Genomic DNA, 21,050 nt, shown 5'->3' on the forward strand with positions numbered 1-21,050 from the left:
GGGCCTGAATTTGTCAAAGCTTCCTCTGAAGGCACAATTCTGAAGTATCTAGATGCATGCTCATTTGAGCCACAGTATAGGCTTTTCCTTTGCAATGCTTTAATGAATTGTTTTTCTTTCCCTCCTGAGAATCAGTTGTTATTGTTATGGGCTTTCCTCTTTTCCTGCACTGCACCCCAGCCACTGAATACTCTTTGAATTTCCTCATCTTTCCTGTCTAAGCTACCAAATGCAGCTAAGAGCAAGGTGTCAGATCTCTTGTTCCTGTTCTTTGATGGCCATGATTGTCACCTGAGGTATTTCTCAGTAACCAAATTCTCTTTCTAGAGAACAGTGCTTCTCTGGCTCCCGGGTACTGCAACATTCTTCACATCGGTGAAGCTGAGGTATAAACCTCAGCGAGGTTTATAAGGTGCTCAGTGAAAGGTTCTGCAGAAACGTCAAGTACTGGTAGGTATTAATGAAAAATAAGCTGTCCCCTAAGCCATTAAAACTAAGAATATGTTCTTGCAGGAATCAAGATGTCTTTGCCAAATGATGTCAGTATGGAAGAAATACTGCTGGAAGATGATGAGCGAGACAGCATAGAATACAAGATCCTAATGGCCTATGCCCAGCGACGGTTGTCTGTCAGTAAATACAAGGAACTACTGAAAAATGAGGCTAATGTTCGGAAATCATCGTCCTTAATCAGGAGAAAAGTAGAGATTGACCATCAATGGGTTAAAGGTGGACCAAGAAAAAGAGCAGTTTTCCAGGGTGGCATGATGCAGCAGCACAGCAAAAAGCAACCACCAAGAAAATATGGGCTAGGATATCGTCTACCTTTTCTCTGTGGCAGAGCAGAGCTGCAAGGACCCTCATTGCACCAAGATCACACGGCACATTCCTCCATTTCTGAGGCACAATATGAGAGCCTTCAAGAAGGGAATTCTCAGCATCAGACAAGTATGTCTTAGTTCTTTCCATTTGCTGTTTGTCTTTAAATCTCTCTTGAAATAGCTTAAATGGCTGGTGGCCTGTGAAAAGGCAGGAGAAGGAGTATGGTTTCTTTCACTTTTTGGTCACCTCTTATGCTAGCTCTATTGATTTCCAGTTAGGAAGGCAGGCTGCCAGATCTTCAGTAGTGTTTGCAAACACAAGACACGTGCTTCTCATTGGGTTTTCTGTTTTCCGTCATACGGTGGAAAGTATTGTATAATTGCACAGGTTGGGTTTTTTCTGAGCATTGGCACTTTTTTTTTGCATACTTGTAGAAAGAAAACATAAAACACTGGTCAGACTGAAGACCTCCATACTAAAATCAAGGAAGAGAAATTGTTTGAAGACCTGTTCATAGAGTTTTATCATGTGATAAATATTCCACACTAAAGACAGAAGTGCTAGATTCTGCTTGAAACTCTGGTGCCAAGCAGTCGGCAGTGACCAGCCTCAAGCACAGAGCAGCTCTGGGCCGCCTCTCATAACCCCACCCTCTATCTTAACTGGAAACAGTCTTCAAAGGTTATCTAAGTCTCCTTTGCACGTTGCTATTATATTAAGTCTGAACCTGCCCTCCCATGTGTTGGAAGAAGAGGCAGTAGGTGGCTGTAATCCATCCAACATCCAGGGATCCCATCCACATAAACATCTTGTATCCCAGCCCCCAAAGCCAGCCTCACATCAGGTGCTGTGCTGCAGGCAATGAGATTTTACCTTTTTTGCTCTGGATAATAACTAATACCTTAACTTCTCATACAAGACAGAGAGGAGGATGAGGTATCCCCATTAAATTGCCATATACAGTATGTGATAGGTTACCATATTGTTTTCATACACATAAGGTAGGGGGTGGTTTGTTTAATTTTTCCCAACTTGATACTCTTGGTATCACAGCAATTGCTCTCCCCTTTCACTGTATTCAAAGATATTTCTAAAAATTATCCATCACTGACTTCTCCAGCTTAATGCTCTATCTCCAGTCAGTTTAACAGTCCTGGGGCACCTCCTACCCACCAAGCCCATAACTCTCTCTGCTGCCAAATCCAGCTCTGCCTCTTGAGAAAGGGTCCCTGCCTCAGCCCAGTGCCTTTTGCTAAGGGGAAATAACTATAACTTTCCATTGTTTGGTTGCCAGGGACATATGTCTGCATCCAGATACCTGTTTTTATGTCCATTTTCACATTGACAAGGAAAATGCTCGAGAGTTTGGGTACAATCACTTGATGGCCCTGCCAATACATCGCCATGTTACCTGCAGCATGGGTGGCAGGATGGCCTGGAGGTAAAAACTCCCCATGCTGGGTGTTAACCTCCCTGGGGATCCTGCTTGGCTTCAAATCTGGGCTTTACCTGCCCTTCAGCAGATTGTTGGACCAATTCCTAAAACAACATCATTATTATTATTAGGTACTTATACTGCTAGCAGTTGCACTGCTAGCTTGGCCGGGCCATTCTGGAGTAAATGGAGGTGCTTTTGGGGATTACTCATCTAAATCGAAGACCTGTTCAATTTAGAACCAGTTGCCTAATCTTAGGTATCCAAAGTCATGAACAGCCGGATCCGCTTTGCAGAAGTTTAGCAGCTCTGTGACAAGCTCTGCAGACAGACAAGGGGGTGGAAATGTCTTGAAGTTGATCCACCAGCCTTGAAATGCAATTTTTATTGGCTGCATTAACCCCTGCTGCCCTCACAATAAGCTCTGCTTGTGAATTTTACATGTGTTATGGGTCAGGCTGCTGCCGCTGAGCATGGTCACGCAGGAGCTGGTCACGCAGGAGCTGACACTTGGCAGTAGGGGTGGGGAGATTGAGTTTTGCACCCTGAGTTCTGTGACGCAAATTGTAAGGAAGAGCACCTTTTAGATGAAACAAACCTTGCAACGGCCCCTCCTGCTCTCTTTGCTATAGCAGGATCCCTGCTGGAGTCCCCTCACCGGGCGATGCCCACAGCCGTGTTCATTACACAGGTGGATAAAGCCAGTCTGCTTGCTGAGTTCTCCCAGTATCCATGTCCACTTAATACAACAGTGTCAAGGACACAAGAAGCTTTTGTGCTAGAGGTGCCTCTGAAGTGGAGCCTGCTTCTCCTTTGCTCAGGATTATCCTGTGACAAGAAGGAAAGAACATTCCGACATACCGTCTTTCCTGAATCGGGACCTATAGACGAACTAATCAGGGGCAATACAAATAAGGTCTAAGATTCACAGTCCTACAGAGCAGTACTCTCACATTTCTTCATACATGGTGTGCTTCTGGCTTGCAAGGATGTATGCTAGTGAGCAACACTCACACTTGCTTCTGTATGGCCTCTGTATAGTTAGCTACTCCTCAGATACTAGAGAGGGGTTGTACTGCGTTACTTGTCTCTCTAAATTATTGCCAGCTGATCTCAAGCAATAGCAAGACCCCAGCATGGGGAAATGTATCTCTTCATATCCTCTGGGCAATTCCACCTCAGGGGACATGTGAGTAAATCACTGAATCATTTCCTGGAAAAATTAATTGCTGCCTTTATTTCCCACCCTCCTTCCCAATCAGGTGAAACAGCAGATGTCAACGACATTGCAGACAAACTCACCCAGCTTGTTACTTCCAGATCCCAGGAACCTCCTTCAGATGTGTCATTCAAGATAATGCATCATGCTGCATGTCAGGAACAAGTCGATAGTGGTCCTAGTGATGGACGTGAGGGTAAGGGTGAAGAATTTCATGCTCACAGGCAGTGAGTCAGGTTGGGATTGCACACTGAGGCATTTTCTCTAGACATGGTGAAGCACTTGGGACGTCTGTGGTAAGATGCTGTGAAGAAGGAAGTTTGCTCTGCTGGTTCTTGCTCTGTTGCCCACATTTCAGGGACTGCTCTTGCAGTCCTCTAACAAGTCCTGCCTGCTGCTGCAATTAAAGGGAGCATCCTTAAAAATCCAAGGAGGTGTGACAAGAGTAAAGGAGGATGGAGGTAAAGGGACGTAAGGTGACAGAGCAGTGGTAGGAGGTGGGAGGGCTGGGGGCAGAATAATACAACGGGGCTCAAAGGCCAAAGACCCGGCATTGGTGCAATAATGTCCTGGTCAATTGGGGATGGGACAACACTGGTCAACAGTGTCTGTTAGAAGTCTGAACTGCTTGTCTTCCGTGACGTCTGCAGAGATTTAGTTTTAATGAAAGTTTTCTGGGGATTTCTGGTTATAAGAGAGATCCTGCTATACTTGCATTTTCTTTAATCCAGCAAACGCCGAGTTTGTCCTAATGAGTTGCAGAAGGTATAATTGGTAATGATGAGGGGATTTTTTTCCCCCTAATTTTAAGTCCATTTTCATGGGCTTCCGCTAGCTGCTCTCTTGTTCTGGCTTGTTATCAGACATACCTCAAAGCCCAAAGGGCTGGCAGTGGGATGTTAAAGGCCCTGCTCTCTCCCAGATTCTTAACCAGAGCAAAACAGTGGGCAGATGGAGAAATAGCATTGCTTACTCCACACAGACTAGAACAGTGAGCTTCAGCTTAAAGCCTAGATAGACAATTATCTGTGAAATTGCCACAAACTAACAGCAGTTTTCATGATTAAGTGACACAAAGGCTTTCACCATAGTTTGCTATCTGGATCTAATATTTGTGTTACTCTTTTCTTTAACAGATGAAGAAAAGATAATACAAACAATAGTTTCACTGTTAAGACAATCAGGGGACCAACTAGAAAAAAAGGTAACTCCTCCTGTTTTCAGGAGCTACACAGACTAGAGAGTGAGAGAGAGATTACGCTTTTCTTGGGAGTGAACGTTTTGTAACGTTGCGTCTCTGTCTCTATCCTGAACTTCCCTTTCTGCATCTAGGGCTTTCTGAAACCTTTGCCATTCATCCTGAAATCTTTCTTAAGACCAGAGGACTAAGAAGAGATCTCTGTTGGGGTGGGGAAGCAAGGCAATAAAAAGGTTGTGCATTTCAAAGAGGAGTGACTCACATCATTCCCTTTGAGTTTCATGGGACGTTGATGACATTCATGAGCACTCGACTGACCCGGAGAAACTGTTGTGTTTGCATTAAATTTGACATACAAGTTATTCCCAGTGGAGGGAGAGAAACTCTACAGCTTTGAGAGTTGCTGTAGGGAAATAAATCTGAGTGCATTTTGAAAGGCCTGCCCAAAGGCCATAGAAGAACACCCACATGAGTCCATTACTTGGAGTGCATGTTTTCTCTATTAAAAATTTGGTACTTGTTACCTTTACTCCCTTCTTTAGCTGCCCCTTCTGCTCTATAAAGGCATACTCCCACAAAAGTGGCTCAATTTAACCGATGCTTATTCTTATTTTCAGATCAAAAAGGACAGGGTTTTCTATCAGTGTTTTAAAGACATGCTGTCCTACACCTTCTTCAAGAGGGTCACTGATTTGTTGCTGGAGGATGTCTCAGCAGATTCAACAAGTGAGCCAGGAGGCCAAGTACAATGCACAAAAGTAGCCTTTACAATGGAAGTTGCCACCAGACTTACTGCTGTGGACAACCATCCTGGTCTTGGTCTTGGGCTTTGGATTAAAGTACCTCAGAGAACACTTCAAGCCATGGATTCAGGACCAGGGTGGCTGGGTATGCGTTTTGCCTCCCTTGACTTCTGTGTAGCCTAAGGCACCTTGAAGCAGCACAATTTCACAGAACTAACATGGGCCAGATGCAAACCAAACCAAACTGCATATTCTTTAACACAGCTTGTACTCCAGCTGTGGAATTACTTCTGACAAGAAACCTTCTATGCTGCAAGTTTTTTATTTACATTGATCCAAAAATCAGTAGGGGATATTCACAGGTAAGTATAAAACAGCCTTCCTGGCACAGAGGGTTTCTCCACCACAAATAGCTGAAAGCTGGGAGAAACACCAGGAAACTTCACGCTTACCTTAATCACAGAATCATTAAGATTGGAAAAGACCTCTAAGAGCCAGTGCCGAGTACAGGGGCACAATCACCTCCCTGCTCCTGCTGGCCACACTATTTCTGATATAGGCCAGGCCGCTGTTGGCCTTCTTGGCCACCTGGGCACACTGCTGGCTCATGTTCAGCCGGCTGTCAACCAGCACCCCCAGGTCCTCTTCTGCCAGGCAGCTCTCCAGCCACTCCTCTCCAAGCCTGTAGCGTTGCATGGGGTTGTTGTGACCCTAGTGCAGGACCTGGCACTTGGCCTTGTTAAACCTCATACAGTTGACCTCAGTGCATCAATTCAAGCCTATAGTTCTCCCTAGAATTCTGCTGTTGGCAGGTTCTGGGGACAGCATAGTAGTTCAGCAGTTCATACAGTCTGCCCTTATGGTGTGGTGTGCTTCCAATTTCCCTGTACACAAAGGTATCTGTTTATCTTCATATCCCTCTTTCAGAGTCAGTTGTGCAAGGTGCTCTTTTGCCAGCAGTGGTACTGAGCTGCTGCCCTTCTTAGCTCGTTTACCTGGATTTACTAGGAGGCACTTGCGTCAGAGATCTTAGTCCTTTTGTGCTTCATGAAATGAATGGAAGCATTCAGCAGCTGTACAGCCTGTCTCCATTAGAAAAGATAGCATGCGAGGTCAAGAAATCCTGCTGGCAAACCTACTGACTGACCTCAGCAGAGTTGAAATTAGGATGAGGGTCCTTCTTGCTTTATAATTGTAATTTTTCTTTCTTTTTTCTTTCTATGTTACAGGAGAAGGCTTTGAGTTCACTGGATCAGGAAGAAGTAGAGTAATCATGGCTGAATTAATTCTTCAGGGTGCAGAAGCCTTCAGTTAAGGAATATGCAGGATCTTTCCACAAACCAATGCCAGAATGATTAGTGGCTATGTATTTTTATTTTTTTCCAAGGTGTTGCATGATTAACTCTGATGGTTACAATTGAACTTTCTTAAAGTTGATGTTGATGTAGAAGCGTTCTTCAGCGGATGTGAAGGCACCTTCAACTCCCCTGGAGCATTCAGCTCCACAGATAGTGATTTTAGCTACCTTTCTGAGTAGAGATGTTTGCCACTACTCCTACGGACCCATGTTAAAGTGCAAACTGGAGGAAAATGTCAAAGTATGCACTTGAGAACCACTGGACTGTGATCAACCAAGTGGGACAAGTGCTGTCAGCTTTATGTGGTTCATAGTGGTACTATCTGTTATCAATTCCGCAGTCCCTTGTTAGAAGACATACCTACACACTGCTGCCAGTTTCCTCTCGCTCCCCCTGCTCCTTGTCTGATTAGGTTCTCCAAAGTATTGATGCCATTTTATACGTCTGAAAGGGACCGAGTAAAGGTTAATGAGGGCTTTTTACTCCAGTGCCTTCCCTGTCCCCCCCAAAAAATAGACTCGATCTACTTCCAGATGCTTTTAATTTGAACTCTTCTGTTTCAAACCCCTTCAAAGCATAGCACAAGGGATGCTGACTTTTACAGCGTTGATTTGTCTATTAATGTGGAATACACAAGCATTCTGAGAGCTTTGTAGCCCAAGAAATGTAAAACCTATCCTACTGTGTCAGTTTTCTTCCTTGTTCAAAAGGAGCTCGATGCTACGTGTAATCTGGGGGATTTCTCCGTAAACTGAACTGGCTCTTCAGGCATCGAAAGCAAGTGATCTTGTTGAAGGTACACAAGGAATGAAGCTGGGGGTATTTTTTAGTCTCTGTGAGCAGTTAACGAGGTGCAACCTTGAGGGAATGGAACAAGATAATCACAAAAGAAACACAACTACTGAACCTTGAGTGAACTATCCTGATTAACATATAATTAACATATAATTGGCATAATAGAAACCTGCCCCTGGGTGGGCGGGGAAAGCCCCCTCCTCACGAAAGCCCCTTCCTCACTGAGCATGCCTAGGAAAAAAGAAGGATGCTGTGACTTTAAGTGGAGACGAGGCTGGTGAGAACCAAGGGGAACAAGGGTGATGAGCCAACTTTTAAAAATTACCGATAACTATTGCTCAAAGTGTAGAAATATTTTCCGTGTGTTAACCGAGGTGCGCTAGCTTTGTGGGCCTGCCACTTAGCACCCAGCTCTGCGCAGATTTGGAACAAAAGCAAATATCTCGGCTCTGTGTGTGTTTTTTGGCTCTCTGCAAGCCGGGTGGAAGAACCCATATTTGGGACAACAATCTGATTAGGGTTCTTGAATCTCTCTGTGCGGCAATGGGAGGAATAGCAGTGCATCATTTAGAGTAGAGGCGGATGCCAGTGAAACTATTCATGATTTTGAGGCTTGGCTTGTGGCCCATTTAGTTGATGACTTTTGGATTTCAAAATGCTGCAAATTCCCAGTGGAGAAAGAGGGAATTCAGGACATCTGCTGAGGCTGTAAAATCATGGCATCACTTCTCCGGTACAAACAGGTAACATTCCCTGAACAGGCGCTCTGCCTGTCGGTAAGATACCCTTCCACTACGGGTGCTCATTCTGTGTGTAGAAGTACTTTAACTACAGAGATTGCATGAAGAATTTATAAACAAATAGTGAATTTGAATGAAAGTGATAAAAAGCATTTTAACCGGATGTGTAAAAAATGAAATGCTATCAATGACCAAGTATTTTTCTAATAAATCTTAAACTTTCAACTCACGTGTAGCAAATTCTGCCTCTGTTTAGACACGTGTGTGTGAAACAAAAGACAAAGAAGGTGGGAGTGAGTTACCTGTGTTTCCCTTCTTCAAAGGAGTTTGGAAATACTTGATATACTTCTAGACTGTAAATCTAAGATTCCTGTACTTTTAGGAACATCCATGCTTTCCGATCACATCAGATGTCCCCAAAGGGGGACGATTTGTGGGGAGGCAAGAACTCACTCAAAAGTTCAAAATATTTTTCTTCTCCTGTCTCTTTCTCCAACATCTTTTTCCTATGGAAGAAAAAAATTGTGAGGCATTGTACCCTGCCACACATTGGAGGCTGCTGCTTTATTATAAATTTGATCGGTTTCTGTAACAGGCTTGTTAGCTAGATCTTGTCTCTGAACAACTATATCTGATTCCATTTTAATTACATGAAGACTAGACTTGGTCTACTAGTGTACACCAGTTTGCCACTAGTTGGGTACTAGCTTATGGAAGTCACTTTTTAAATTTTCTCTGCTTGAATAGCAGTCTGTTATTTAGTGAGGTGAAAATTCTGTGTTTGTGAGTGTGATTTTCCAGCTGAAGGTTTAGCAGCCCTAAACTCACATTTGTCCCTCATCCCCAGTTTGGTGCCTCAGGGCCAGTTTCATGCCAAGAGCGGAACCAACAGCAAAATAGACCGATCTTGAATGGGAATACGAAAACTAGCCCTCTAAGAAAAGATATTCAGCTGTTTTTTATTTTTCTCTGGGCTGTTAAGAGGGATTCTTTTCAGTAGCAGTAGGGGCCAGCATAGGAAATCAGCCAAGTGAGCTGTTTCTTATTTAGTCATTCTTACATTTGTCATCTGCATCGGTTGGATTTTAAGAGCAATCTACTCCTTTTATGGCAGGGATCCGTGGTAACCTCCTTGCTGGAACGATGGCTTTGGTTCATTCTAAGAGCAGTCAGCAAGGCGAAGCACCCAGCTGTTGCCATTGCTGCTGCCTGGCATGAATTAATAAAGCTCTACTACCGGCTCACCCAGTCTTTGTCTTGCTGTCATCTTTTAATCTGTGATGACTAAACTACGGGCAGCCGAATGCCTGCGTTTTGGGTGTGTATGGCAGCGGAAGGGATGTTGTGGGTGAGGGCGACTGGCCATGCCTTCATTTTACATTAATCTCTCACAAGACATCGTTGTCTGCGTTTAGCTGTAGGACCCTCTGGCGCCAATTTGGGGTGTTACTGTAAAAGATAGAGAGGTTTACTGTTAGAACAAGAAGCGTCGCTTGTGTATCTACCCAGGTCAACATCACCCTATTTGCTGTATCAGCGGGTTTAATTTTAAAATGAGCTGATTTCACTGGGCGTTCAGGTTGCAAGAACAGAGTTTAGCCCTGTGCAGGTGATGCTGGGTTTATATTTCTAAAGGACTTTAGAAGTGTCCTGCAGCTGCCTTCTGCGCTGTGCTAAAGGGAGCCAGTCCACTGGGGCAGCCCATGTCAGCACCCGGGAGCTGCCGTCCCAGCATAACGTCACCCTGTGAGAGCTGGGGCTCCAGCAGCGAGTGGGACCTGCCCCGGCTGCCATTCCCTGGGGTGGCTAAAGGCATCGGGTAAGAAGATCCCGCGGTCCACGTGCCCACGCGTTGCACAAAGGAGCCCTGCCCTGGCTCGTGGCCACAGTGTCCCTTGCTCCAAGTGAGTGAGCAAGAGGCAGGAATAGTAGAAAACAGTCTGGACCCTTCACCCAAAACAACACATTTTACTTGTCTGTTACTTACCTTTGCTCCAGCTCTCAGGAAGTGCTGGCAAATCCAGTATTTCTCCAAAAAAGGCTGATGAGGCGCGTGGAGGCATCCTTGGGTCATCCCACTGTATCGCATGGTCCCCGTCTTTTTAAGCTGAATCTCCTTTCTCTCCTTCCCACAGGTGAGGAGGGTGCTACCAATACACACATTTGAGTGGAGAGAAAAGCAGCAGGTGGACAGAAAGCGAATTGCAGCAAAGGACCGACAAGAATAGCTCAATAGACACCATTGTCTGAAAAGTGGATTTATTGCCTATGACTTGTCTGCTGTAGAGGCTTCCAATCTGGAACAAGTTCAGGGTTAAAAGTTCACAGCTGGGGCTTGTAGTGTGAGCAAAGGGTGAGAACCAAGCAGAAAACATTAAAGCTGGTTGCCTGCCTTTGTTATCTGCAGCTGTGATGCTCTTGCCAGGGATGGTGTAAACCCCAGAAGCAAGATAGAAGCTCTAGCTGTGTTGCAGGATACCTAGCACAGCAGGTTGTGGAGTGGGGTTAGGAGATGTTCTGGGATTGGAGCTACTGCGATCCCTTCTAGTCAACCCACAGAAAAGCTTTCTGCTGTGTCCCATGACTTGCTCCACCACATGTCTGCCACAGCCAAAGTGGAAAGCTTTTCGCTGTGCAGGTGCAGAGACCATGCATTTTCCTGCCTAGGGTGGTAGAAATGATGGGTTGTAAAAAGATTTCTTGCTGGAGTCAGCACCTTCGCTGACTGGTATGATCTCGGAGCTGAATTTCAGGATAGTCTTCCCCTTGTCTTTCTACCCCAGGGTCACCTTTGGCAGATCCATGCCAAACATGACTCATCTCTTTTCTAAGGGGAAGCTCAGATGCTTCCTAGCCAAAGTTAGCATGCTGAAAGGGAAACCAACTGAGTTCATCACTGGATGGCTGGAGGGAGATGGGACTTTTTTTTTAGAAGTTAAACATCCAAAGTGGAACTTTCTGTCTGCCGCTGCAGTGGTTCTGCTTTAAATATTCATTACACATAGCACTGCAATGGAAAATTTGGATTATGCTTACGTTATCTTCCCTAGAGATCTGAACCTGGATTTTCTTGCATGCCAGCTAGCTGTTCTAACCCCTGTCAATGTGGATAAAACTACCACTTGTATAATACCACCAGTATTATCCTCTTTGCTCCCCGCAACCTTAAATGATATATCCTAGGGAGCATCTGCTAGATGCTAAACAGGCAAGAGGACAGCCTGTACCAAGAAGCTCATCACCGCTCAGTCTGAGGGCTCTGCTCGTGTCTGGTGACAGGAATGCCGGCAAGTACGGGACTCTTTTGTCTTAAGCAAGGCCTGAAGGAAGTCTCTGGTGATGCCAGCCATGCCTACGTATTCAGTGTAGGTGCCTGTAGTGAAATTAAAATCTTTTGTTGGGTTGAGGCTCTAGGACCAGCCAGAGGCAGGGGTATGAACCATACCGGGATACAGGAAAACTAGACACACGCTCTGTATTTAAAGCAGCTGTGTCTGCCTGGCTTCAGGTGGCTTGTTTGTTTTTTTTTTTTCTTTCATCAAACTTGTGTGTCTTTGCATCTTGGGAAAGGTGCCTTCCTGTGAGCACCTGGGTTACAAAGATTTTCTGTGGGGCAGTGGATACAGGAATTGCTTCAGGCATTATCATCATGTGAAGCATCAGAGAAAAGGTGAGGGTGACCTTGTGACTGACCTTCTCTGGCAAAGCTGTTAATAGCAGCTGAGTCTTGTGCTTTGCCATGCCAACCCCAACATCAAAAAGCCCTGAGTGAGCTCCTTAACCTCTCCCAGAAAAACCCTGAAAGATTAACCCCCTCAGGTGGTGTTCTGGGGTTTTCAAAATTGTTGTGGAGGTTGGGTGTCATATCTGCCTTCTGTATTTTATCCTTTCAGGTAAATGCAGATTATTTGGTTACTTTCTCTCCAGAAGCAGGAGAGCGAAGGCTTTTAACAGAAAGCTGATCTCTCTCATCCCCCCCTCTCCAGCGGCTGGAGACTAAGCAAAATGCTGAATATTATGTAAAAGCCACAGCACTTAGACTTGAAAAAACAGCGGTGTAATTTAGAGACGAGGTGTCTGTAGCAGAGGTGTATTCCATTGTGCTGATCCATAACTTCCTTGCAGAAATAATTGCAACAAAACCACGCTGCACAAAGAGGCTGTATGGACAGATGATTTCCATGGTTTTTTCCCCACGCCGGTGCTCACACAAGGAAAGCTCAGCTCTTTCCACAGGAGCTGGGGGAGCATTCACCACCAGCCCTACACAGCCTGTCCCACTCCTACCTGTTGTGCAGAGAGTGCCCCTTCAGCCACTCCCTGCCTCCTGGTTTGCATCCATCCGTACAAAGGCATCCGTCTGTGTCGCAGTTTGGGGTGCTCAGGTGGTTATGGGACATAGTTCATTCCACTTTCAGTGTGGCCGGTCGGGGATAGCTATTGCTGTACCCTCCCTGCTCACAAAGAAACCTTGGAAGGTTGCTGACCAAGAGAGGTCCTGTGCAGGTTCGGGTGATGGGGACCTAGGCATCCACAGCAAAGTCCCAGATTTAGCCATAAAAGGACACAGGTTAAAAAAAATACCCAAAACCTTTAAAGTTTAAACACCTGACTCCAAACCTGAAACCAGGCTGGATATCTAACAGACCTCAGAAAGCCTATTAGATCCTGGGTCCTCCATGAAAATGGATTTCTGCCCATCTGGAGGGCAGAGAATACAAGCCGGAGAAGGTGATGCAGGAGGTGGTGCGGCTACGAAATGCACGTACCCATGGAAACGTTTGCTCAGCCCAAACCTGCTCCTGTTTTCAGCGGCTGTGCCCAGTGGTACCGGCCCGTGCACCTGCTCCCTCTTCCCTCGCCGCGTCCCTGCGGGTGAAGAGCAGACGGGGTGGGGGGCCAGCCCCGCCGAAGCGAGGAGGGACCTCCGGCCGGTGAAGTGACACTCGCCCTTCAAAGAACAACAAACAAACCAGAGATGCCGGCGAGCCAGGAACTTGCATGTGCTCTGTCGAGCCTTAGCGTGAAGCCATGTGTAAAAGTATGAGCACGGAATAGGGCAGAGTTCAGCTCCGAGGTCAGCCCCCTGCTTTTAATTAAGGCAAGTAGGAGTCAGGAAAGACAATATCCCATTATTGAGTGGGTAGTGCCTGTCATGTTAGATGCAGTGTCTGCGTTCAATTAAAGGAGGCAAATTAGCCTTTAGTGCCAGAAGAAAAACCAAAATGAGAGCCAGTTTGATGGACCAAAATTAAATGTGAGACAGGAAGAATTTATCATCCCCACAAAAACGCTTGGAATACACACTTGGAAAGAAACTTCAAGAAATCCATGGAAATGCTTTGATGGGGAGTGACTCACACTCACTTTGAAGGCTAAGTTTTCTTTTTACTTTCTGCTTTTGAAAAAGGTTTTAAGATTCATAAGCTGTATTTTGCTCTGAGTGGAGGGGGCTGGGATAACTTGCTTCTCCCCACTCCCTCAAATGCTACGGAGCAAACTGCTTATCCTCTTTGCTTACCGCTGGGCCCTTGAAGGGCGATGCTCAGCATCCCACCCTGGGCACTGATTTGTAACCCCATCAGTATGAAAAGCAAGTGGGCAGTCATGGATTGACGCTGCCTTCTCCTCCTCTGCTTGGACAGACCATAGGACCAGGCATAGGGAAATACGCAGATGCAGCCGCGTGGATACGTACACCACGGTCTCTCATATGGGGACGAGGAGCAGGGAAATCTGCAAAACACTGTTTGTAATTGGCAGCATTAAATGGCCTGCTTGCACCCACCACTACCAGTGTTTTTCAAAAGAAAGGGTCGGAAAGTATCATATTATTTTACCTACAGATAGTGACTCAAGCAAAACAAGCTGGAAGCCACTATGGGAACAAATTTGCTGCTAATACTATGCACGTGAGTTTGCAGTTCATTCATAAGGATTTGGTTTGGACATTATCAAAAGTAAGTGGGCTAATTACCTTCTGGCCTCAGGGTCCCTCTTTCTAGCAGCCCAAGGACCGATGAAGATTGGCTGCCCTCAGAGCTATTGCAATGTTGAGTATTTTGCTGTAGCTGTTCCCAAAAGGATGGGCTGTCATCTTCTTTGTGCTTGTACCAAAATAAAAGTATACAAAACCCCAAATATCCAGTATTTATGGTTTTTTTCTCAAAAAAAAATTGTAATGAAAACAAGTGGATGCAGCTGTAATTACAAACAGGGTATTGAGCTCTTCTAGGTATATAAATATATATTTAATAACTATATAAATATATTAAAAATCCTCAAAGATGTAAAAGATACATCAGATCACTGAACCTATTCTGTCTGGAAGGAACTGATGCAGAAATCATTAAGTATAAAACTAACATCACAGTTGCAATACGGCAGTAACAGATAGAGGGAGAGGAGCATCTTGATGCTGCATGTGAAATTCAATTCCTTCTAATGGCTTTTAGACTTACAAGTAGCAAAGCACCTTTGGGCAGAAGGGAGGGATCTTCTTATTTAATACGATCCTTGCTTGCAGTGCTTTTTTATTCCCCCCCGCTTCCATATCACAAAACACACAGGAATAGAAGTGGCCAGGGATCATTTCAAATATGAAGCGGTCTCACACAGCTATGCAATAAAGAGCAGCATCTTGCCAAAAACAAAACGAAAAAAACAACCCAAACCCTTCTCTCTGAGACAATCCTTTTCACGACTTACCGTTGGCTCCCAGCAGCATGCCAGAGTCAGGAGACCAAATCCACCAAGTACCTGCTTACAGCAACAGCAGCTCATCATGCACAACAGCAAGACAAATGCCAGGTAAATTGGAAACAAATGTTAGAGAAATCCTGCAGTAAATGATGAATCTGAATCACCAAGCTCTCCGAGCTCTACAGGTGCTTTGCCCCTTGTCTTTACAGTTATGGAAAGACATAGGTTTTATTACCAACATAAAATTAACTGAAGGAAATGAACAATTGGGACACGAGGATTTAATTTCTTGTCTGTCTTTATGGACCTCATGTTTTGGAGCCATCTAAAGCTGAATGATGATTCAAACATCAAATGAGAAAAGAAAAAAAATATTCATGTTGTAGAAGGAGCCAAATATTCTAATGCAGCAGAAAACCCAGCTCTCCCTTTCCCACCCGTTCCCATACGCCCTGCGCTGAAAGACAGATCTATGCTTTCTACAAAGACCTGGAAAAGACAGGAGCAACTCTTCCTTACCTGGTGCCGTTCATCAAATAGCTTTCCCTTGGATTCTGGCTTTTTGACAAGCCCATACTTCTGCCTAACTTTTTGACTTCTGAGCACTTTTTTAATCTCTTTTTGGGAAACAGAGGGATGCCAATGAAGGAAACAGCTAGCATCCTTTCCCGTCTCCTTTCAAAATTTGGAGGAATACGTCTTTCCTACTCAGTTACTCAAGCTTAACTGATGTTAGCAATTTTCCCCAGCTGTTCAGGAAACCCCGGGATGTGGGAGTGCCAGCAGAGGAGCGGTGCTGGGCTTTCCGCTCCGTCCCATCAGAAAACCACCGAGCAGCCCCTCGCACTTCCCATGTCGCCGCTGCCGCCCCAGCTCCCCTCCCTGAGAGAGAACGTTTGCTGCCCTTCCCCATCACCACTGCATCAACTGCTGTGCCCGTCTCCCCCCGACCACCTCCTTCCTGCCCTGCTCCTCACACTGCAAACGCCAGAGCCCACCCACCCTGAGGGAGTACAGGTGGACCTCGGTCCTCACCCACCATGTGAGGTTGACCAGGCTGGTGAGGAGCTGCGCAGCACCAGCCGCCGTCAGCACCCCCGCACAGCCCAGCGCGGGACGCGCTCGCTGCCTTTTGCACAGCCAAAACCGAGGGGGACAAGGCAGGAGTCTGGGGGTTTTGGAGAGGTGGATGCAACGCAGAGACAGCGTGGAGAGGATGTATGGGCATCGCACTGGAAGGACAGGAGAGAAAAGTACATTCTTTAAAAATAACCAGCCTTCACTATTAGTGCTGCTGGTGGAACAACTTTTTATTAGCAGCATCTGAAAGTGGTTTTCTTCCATCAAGTAATTAATCCCCAACAGCTGTGCTTCAGAACAACAGCCCACGTTAAGCCGTCGGCGCAGCAATGTTGCAGCCACAGGGTTTCTCAAAACATTTGCAGGATGGAAAGAAGAAAGCGGTGTTGAGGGAGGAATCACTCTATCTCCAGCAAGCAGAGCATGCCTGAAAAACATAAAGTTCGGAAAAATATATCAATGGATTTTGTTTCTTTTTAAAGCATCTGTGGCCTTGTGAGCCATTTTAATCAAAAGCTCGTTTACAAATTCTCCTCCCGTCCACAGTAGGGGTCATTTTCTGATCTTTTCTTCCTTGGCTTTTCAGCAGCAGGGTATGTTTGCCTAAAATCTGGATCTTTATCTGTAGGATTCACCTGCTGCTCGCTTCCCACCTGAAAGTCAAATCGGCGTGTCAGCCACACCACGCTCCTTTCCACAGCAGCCAAGTGAGATTTCACAGCGAGGACAATGGCGGCCTCCCTTACTGAACCAGCCACAAAAGCACATGAGATGCCCCCGCGGGCCAAGGCCTGCTTTTCATTAGGCGCTCCACGTAAGGAGAGCCCGGGGGGGTGCAGGACAGGAAAGAGGCCGTACACGGGCGCAGCTCACAGGAGATTTTTGTAACGCTTTCCACCAGCGCCAGCGAGCGTGCGGGAGGATGAAGGGCTTGCGGCAGGCCGGGGCGTCTGAGCCCATTCCCGATGCGTCGCCCCGATCGCCGTCTCCTCCTCCAGCTCGCCTGCTGCCCTCCGGCCGGCCCCGAATCCCGGCGACTGGTAACTCTCGCCGGCGCGATAGTGAGTCTCTGCCAAAAACCGCAGTCAGGGCAGTGCAGAAGAGGGATTACCCCCCGCAGGATGCCCTGAGGGTCTCACGAAGCGGCCCAGAGCAGCCACTTTTTCTGCCCCATCGAGCCACGACGCTGATTTCTGTACTGCTGCTCCGCTCTTCAGGACAAAAGCAGCATGGCCGGTTCTTGTGAGCTAAATCAGGGAAAGCCTGAGCAGAAAACAGATTCTCTCACCCTGTTATGGTCACCGGCTCCCCAGCCCCGAAGCGCTGCCTTTCCCCGCTCCCCCGCCTGCCGGTACCTTTGCCAGGCACGGGAGGGGAAGCAGCAGCATGGGGGTTTCTCCAGCTTTGCTTTGGAAGAGCCTCTGTGTTTCAAAGGTTTTCTCCTCCTGCTTTACAGCCCGAAGGGAGGCAGGGAGAAACTGAGCACGCCTCCATGGTCACCAAGTCAGCATGGCTCACGCTGGCCACAGCCTCTGCCAGGCCTTGCCCACTGCTGGACCCGGTCAGCCCCAGCACCTTCCTCTCCCACTCTCTGCCACGCAGCCGGTGACTCTCCTTTCCCCTCTTTATTCCCATCATTTTTTCCCCAGGGTACAAGCCTTTCATTCTGGATCTCAGGCTCTATGCTCAGACCAATGCCCAGCTTGGCTTCTCACCACTGTCCTCGTCCCAGCCTCATGGGGTACTCGGCTACTTCAGTAGCCTCTGGGCTACTTCAGCGTACCCTTCCTCCCCCATGCCTCAACCCTCTTCCAAGATGTGGGGGGAAAAGAAGGTGTTTATGTGTCCCGTTCTCCCACATTAATTTCCTCCTCCCAGCTAGGGTGCTGGGGGTGTAGGTGGGATGGTAAGAGAAGCCTCTTAAGTAGTGTCCTCTGCTCCCTCCTTAACTGCTCTTGTCTGGCCCCACAGGAGTCAGGTCCTTTAATGATTATTTCATTCCTAGCCCAGACAGGGTGCAGGAAACACCGGACTCCCTGCCTTTCTGCCAGACTCCTCTGGCTCCTCACCCTGAACTGCCCAACCTGTTCCTTTTCTCCACCCTCGCCAGGTTATCCCCCCTGCGGTCCCTGTCATGCCAACCAGGCATGTTGTTCTTATGGCAATGCTGAGGAGCAATCACTGTGTTCCTGAGCGACTTCAGAGAGCCACCTATAACATTATCCTTTCTTCTTATTGCCCCACGCTTCCAGGTCCCTTCCTACCAAACATCCTTTATTCATCTTTTTTTATGCTCTACTTTCCTCACTCCCCTCCATCCTTGGAGAGGAACGAGGAGCCTGGAGCACAAACGTAACATCCTCATCGCACCTCTCCTCTCTCTCCCTGCAGTCCTCCCAGCCACATCAGTCCTCTCTGTCCATCTCCGATGTACAACATGTTCCTACTACTCTTTCCCTGCACCAGCAACTGGCCCAGGAAACCGGGAACAGCTCTTACAGCACCTGAGCTGCAGGTGAAATCTTCTGGGCTTTCCTCCTGGGACAGCCAGGTGCTTCATCACAGGCTGCCAGCACCCCAGTAGCCATCAGGGCCACCTGTATCCCTTTATTCATCAAACCACCAGCAAGGATGATCAGTGGCTTGAAACATTTTGCTCAGGGCAATGTGGGGGGAGCTTGGTGGTGGGACACTTAGTCATTCGTCTCCAGCCACATGTTCTGTGGATTAAGGTGGTTATTGGTTTCTTGGCAAGGACACAGGGCTGAGAATTTTGGCAACACTGACAAACAGAAAACACTTACCACATGAAATCCTTCCATCTCCTCAGACCCAAATGATATTCTTTACACATCCTCAGAGAACCAAACTTAGTAGTTTCTGCAGAGCATTCCCCTTAAACTCATGAAAAAGGTATCTTGCTGTGAAAGCAAAGCTGGGGCAAGATCACTGCTGTGCCACACCAAGCTAGGCAACCCAAGACACGACTTTTTCCTGCTAAGCAGTTTCTTTATGCAACAGAGGGTGAAAGCAGGAGAGGCCCGACAGTTCCCAATCTTCCCTGTAAACAGGGAGTTTGCACTTAGCTGCCATCATAGATCTTGTGGTGAACAAGGGCAAGGTGAAGATTATTTACCCAGACATGCAGTTTCTACCAGAGAAATTAGTTTTTTTTGTTGTTACTGTTTTACTTTTTTAAAAGTCGCTAAGCCCAGCAACCTCTTATGTTCCCAACCCGATGCACCAAGAAATGGGATGCAGGAATAAGCTGTCACACACAGCAGACTTGATATCAGGCAAAACCTCCCCTTGTCAGGTGCCTGCTTTTCAGTAGCCAGTTCTACCAAACATCCCACGATTCCCATGCAGACTTTACTCACCTAGATACACAACCTCCTCCATGAAAACAGGTTAAACACGTTCAGCAATTCCACTCCAGGAACAAGCATGTGATTTCACATTCTCACCTTCTTAAGGAAGTGCTGCCAGTACTGGCGGATCAAAAAAAAAAAAAAAAAAAAATTCTCATCTTTTATGCCCTTAAGAAAGTGTTCTTCCCCCTACCAAAACAAAGATGTAGTGTGTTATCCCTTCTCTAGTATAAAACGAATGGCAGGATTCCAGCGCTCGCAGTCAGCTCTGCTCATGTACACATGTGCAAGGCAAGACATGGAATCAGGCAAAGGAAATCAATTATTTTCAGACTTCCAAGTGGTCTTTTCTCAGACAGGCAGGGACCATTGTTTTAAATGATGGAAAATACCTCAGTGTTCCTGACTATGCCTGCTGCCCCTTGGTGCCTGGTAAACACGATTTCAGCAGCTCTGCCATCTCTGGAGATCTTGACAACTGGCACAGGCAAGACACATGGTGGAGCTGCAGCTGAAACACAACTTACTTCTGTTTCCTGAGCTACACTCTCCCTCTGAAGAGTATTGTTTTTTTTCCCCACGATTTAACTCAAGTGGCTCATTGGTAGGGTTGGTCCTGCTCTTTGTGGTGTCCGTCCATACTCCCTCTCTGGTATGTGCTTTGAAGAACTGCATTTGAGATGCACCCTGATGCTTAACAGCTGTATCTGAAAAAGAGCAAGATTCATGGAATCCAAAACAACATGAACGCTATACACAAACTTTTACCATATTACAACTGCACAGACTCTGTAGAAAGCTAGCCACCACTGTTTAAAAAAAAAAAAAAAGGCAAGCTGTCAAGTCTTCTGGAGCCCAGCAGCAATTTACAACTGGCATTTTTAGAGAAAAACACAGCACCCAGCAGCTGCAGGGTAACGGCTCCTTTTCCAAGGTAGAACAAATACAGCACCTTGATATAAAATAAGCATGGCACTCTAGCTGAGAATGGCAGCATTTATTTTTACGACATTTTGCGAGACTGATAAACATAGGACCTGTTTTACTGACACGGGCAGTGATACATGGTTTGTCCATGCCTCCACGCTTTAAAAGAATCCACACTAATACAAAGCTGTATTTTTTTCCACAACCAGTGGATGCAAGTGGAACAGGAATTTCTGGGCTGAGCTTATAAATTCAGAAATGCTTCCTATCCAATTACTTGTTACAGCAATAGAATGGTGGGGGGTGGTGGTGGTATTTCTTTTACATTTTAAAGTTAAAACACTTCCTTCTTTGCTAACATTTTGATGCAGATTTAATGATCATCAGTCTCCAAATTAATCACCAGGCATCTCTAGTCTGATATGGATTTATTTGGTAAAATTGTCTGGTTTGTATTACCCTGTAAACTAATCTAAGTGATCAATAATGGAGACTTTTAGCTTTAAAATGTATCCAGTTGCACTGCAGAGTCATGGAAATGAACAGAACTGGTTGAAGTCAACTATGTGTTTTCAGGCAAATACATCAGGATTTGCAGAGTCTGCCTATAACATCAGAAAATTGAGCACATTCTGGCTTTTATGGAAAGCAAAGACACAC

General features: G+C 46.2%; 1 protein-coding gene across 1 annotated transcript; it reads left to right on the plus strand.

The window, feature by feature from the left end:
* Positions 1 to 521: 521 nt before the first annotated feature.
* On the plus strand, positions 522 to 7,271 carry BCL2L14 (BCL2 like 14; the record flags this gene model as incomplete). The annotated part of the gene is given in 6 exon segments (XM_082000228.1): positions 522 to 948; positions 3,520 to 3,678; positions 4,613 to 4,680; positions 5,292 to 5,485; positions 5,487 to 5,562; positions 6,647 to 7,271. Coding segments are annotated over 6 exon segments (966 nt in total). The 3' UTR covers positions 6,689 to 7,271.
* Positions 7,272 to 21,050: the final 13,779 nt, after the last annotated feature.

This window comes from Phaethon aethereus (genome assembly GCF_964289735.1).
Source record: "Phaethon aethereus genome assembly, chromosome: 1".
NCBI classification, from domain to species: Eukaryota; Metazoa; Chordata; class Aves; order Phaethontiformes; family Phaethontidae; genus Phaethon; species Phaethon aethereus.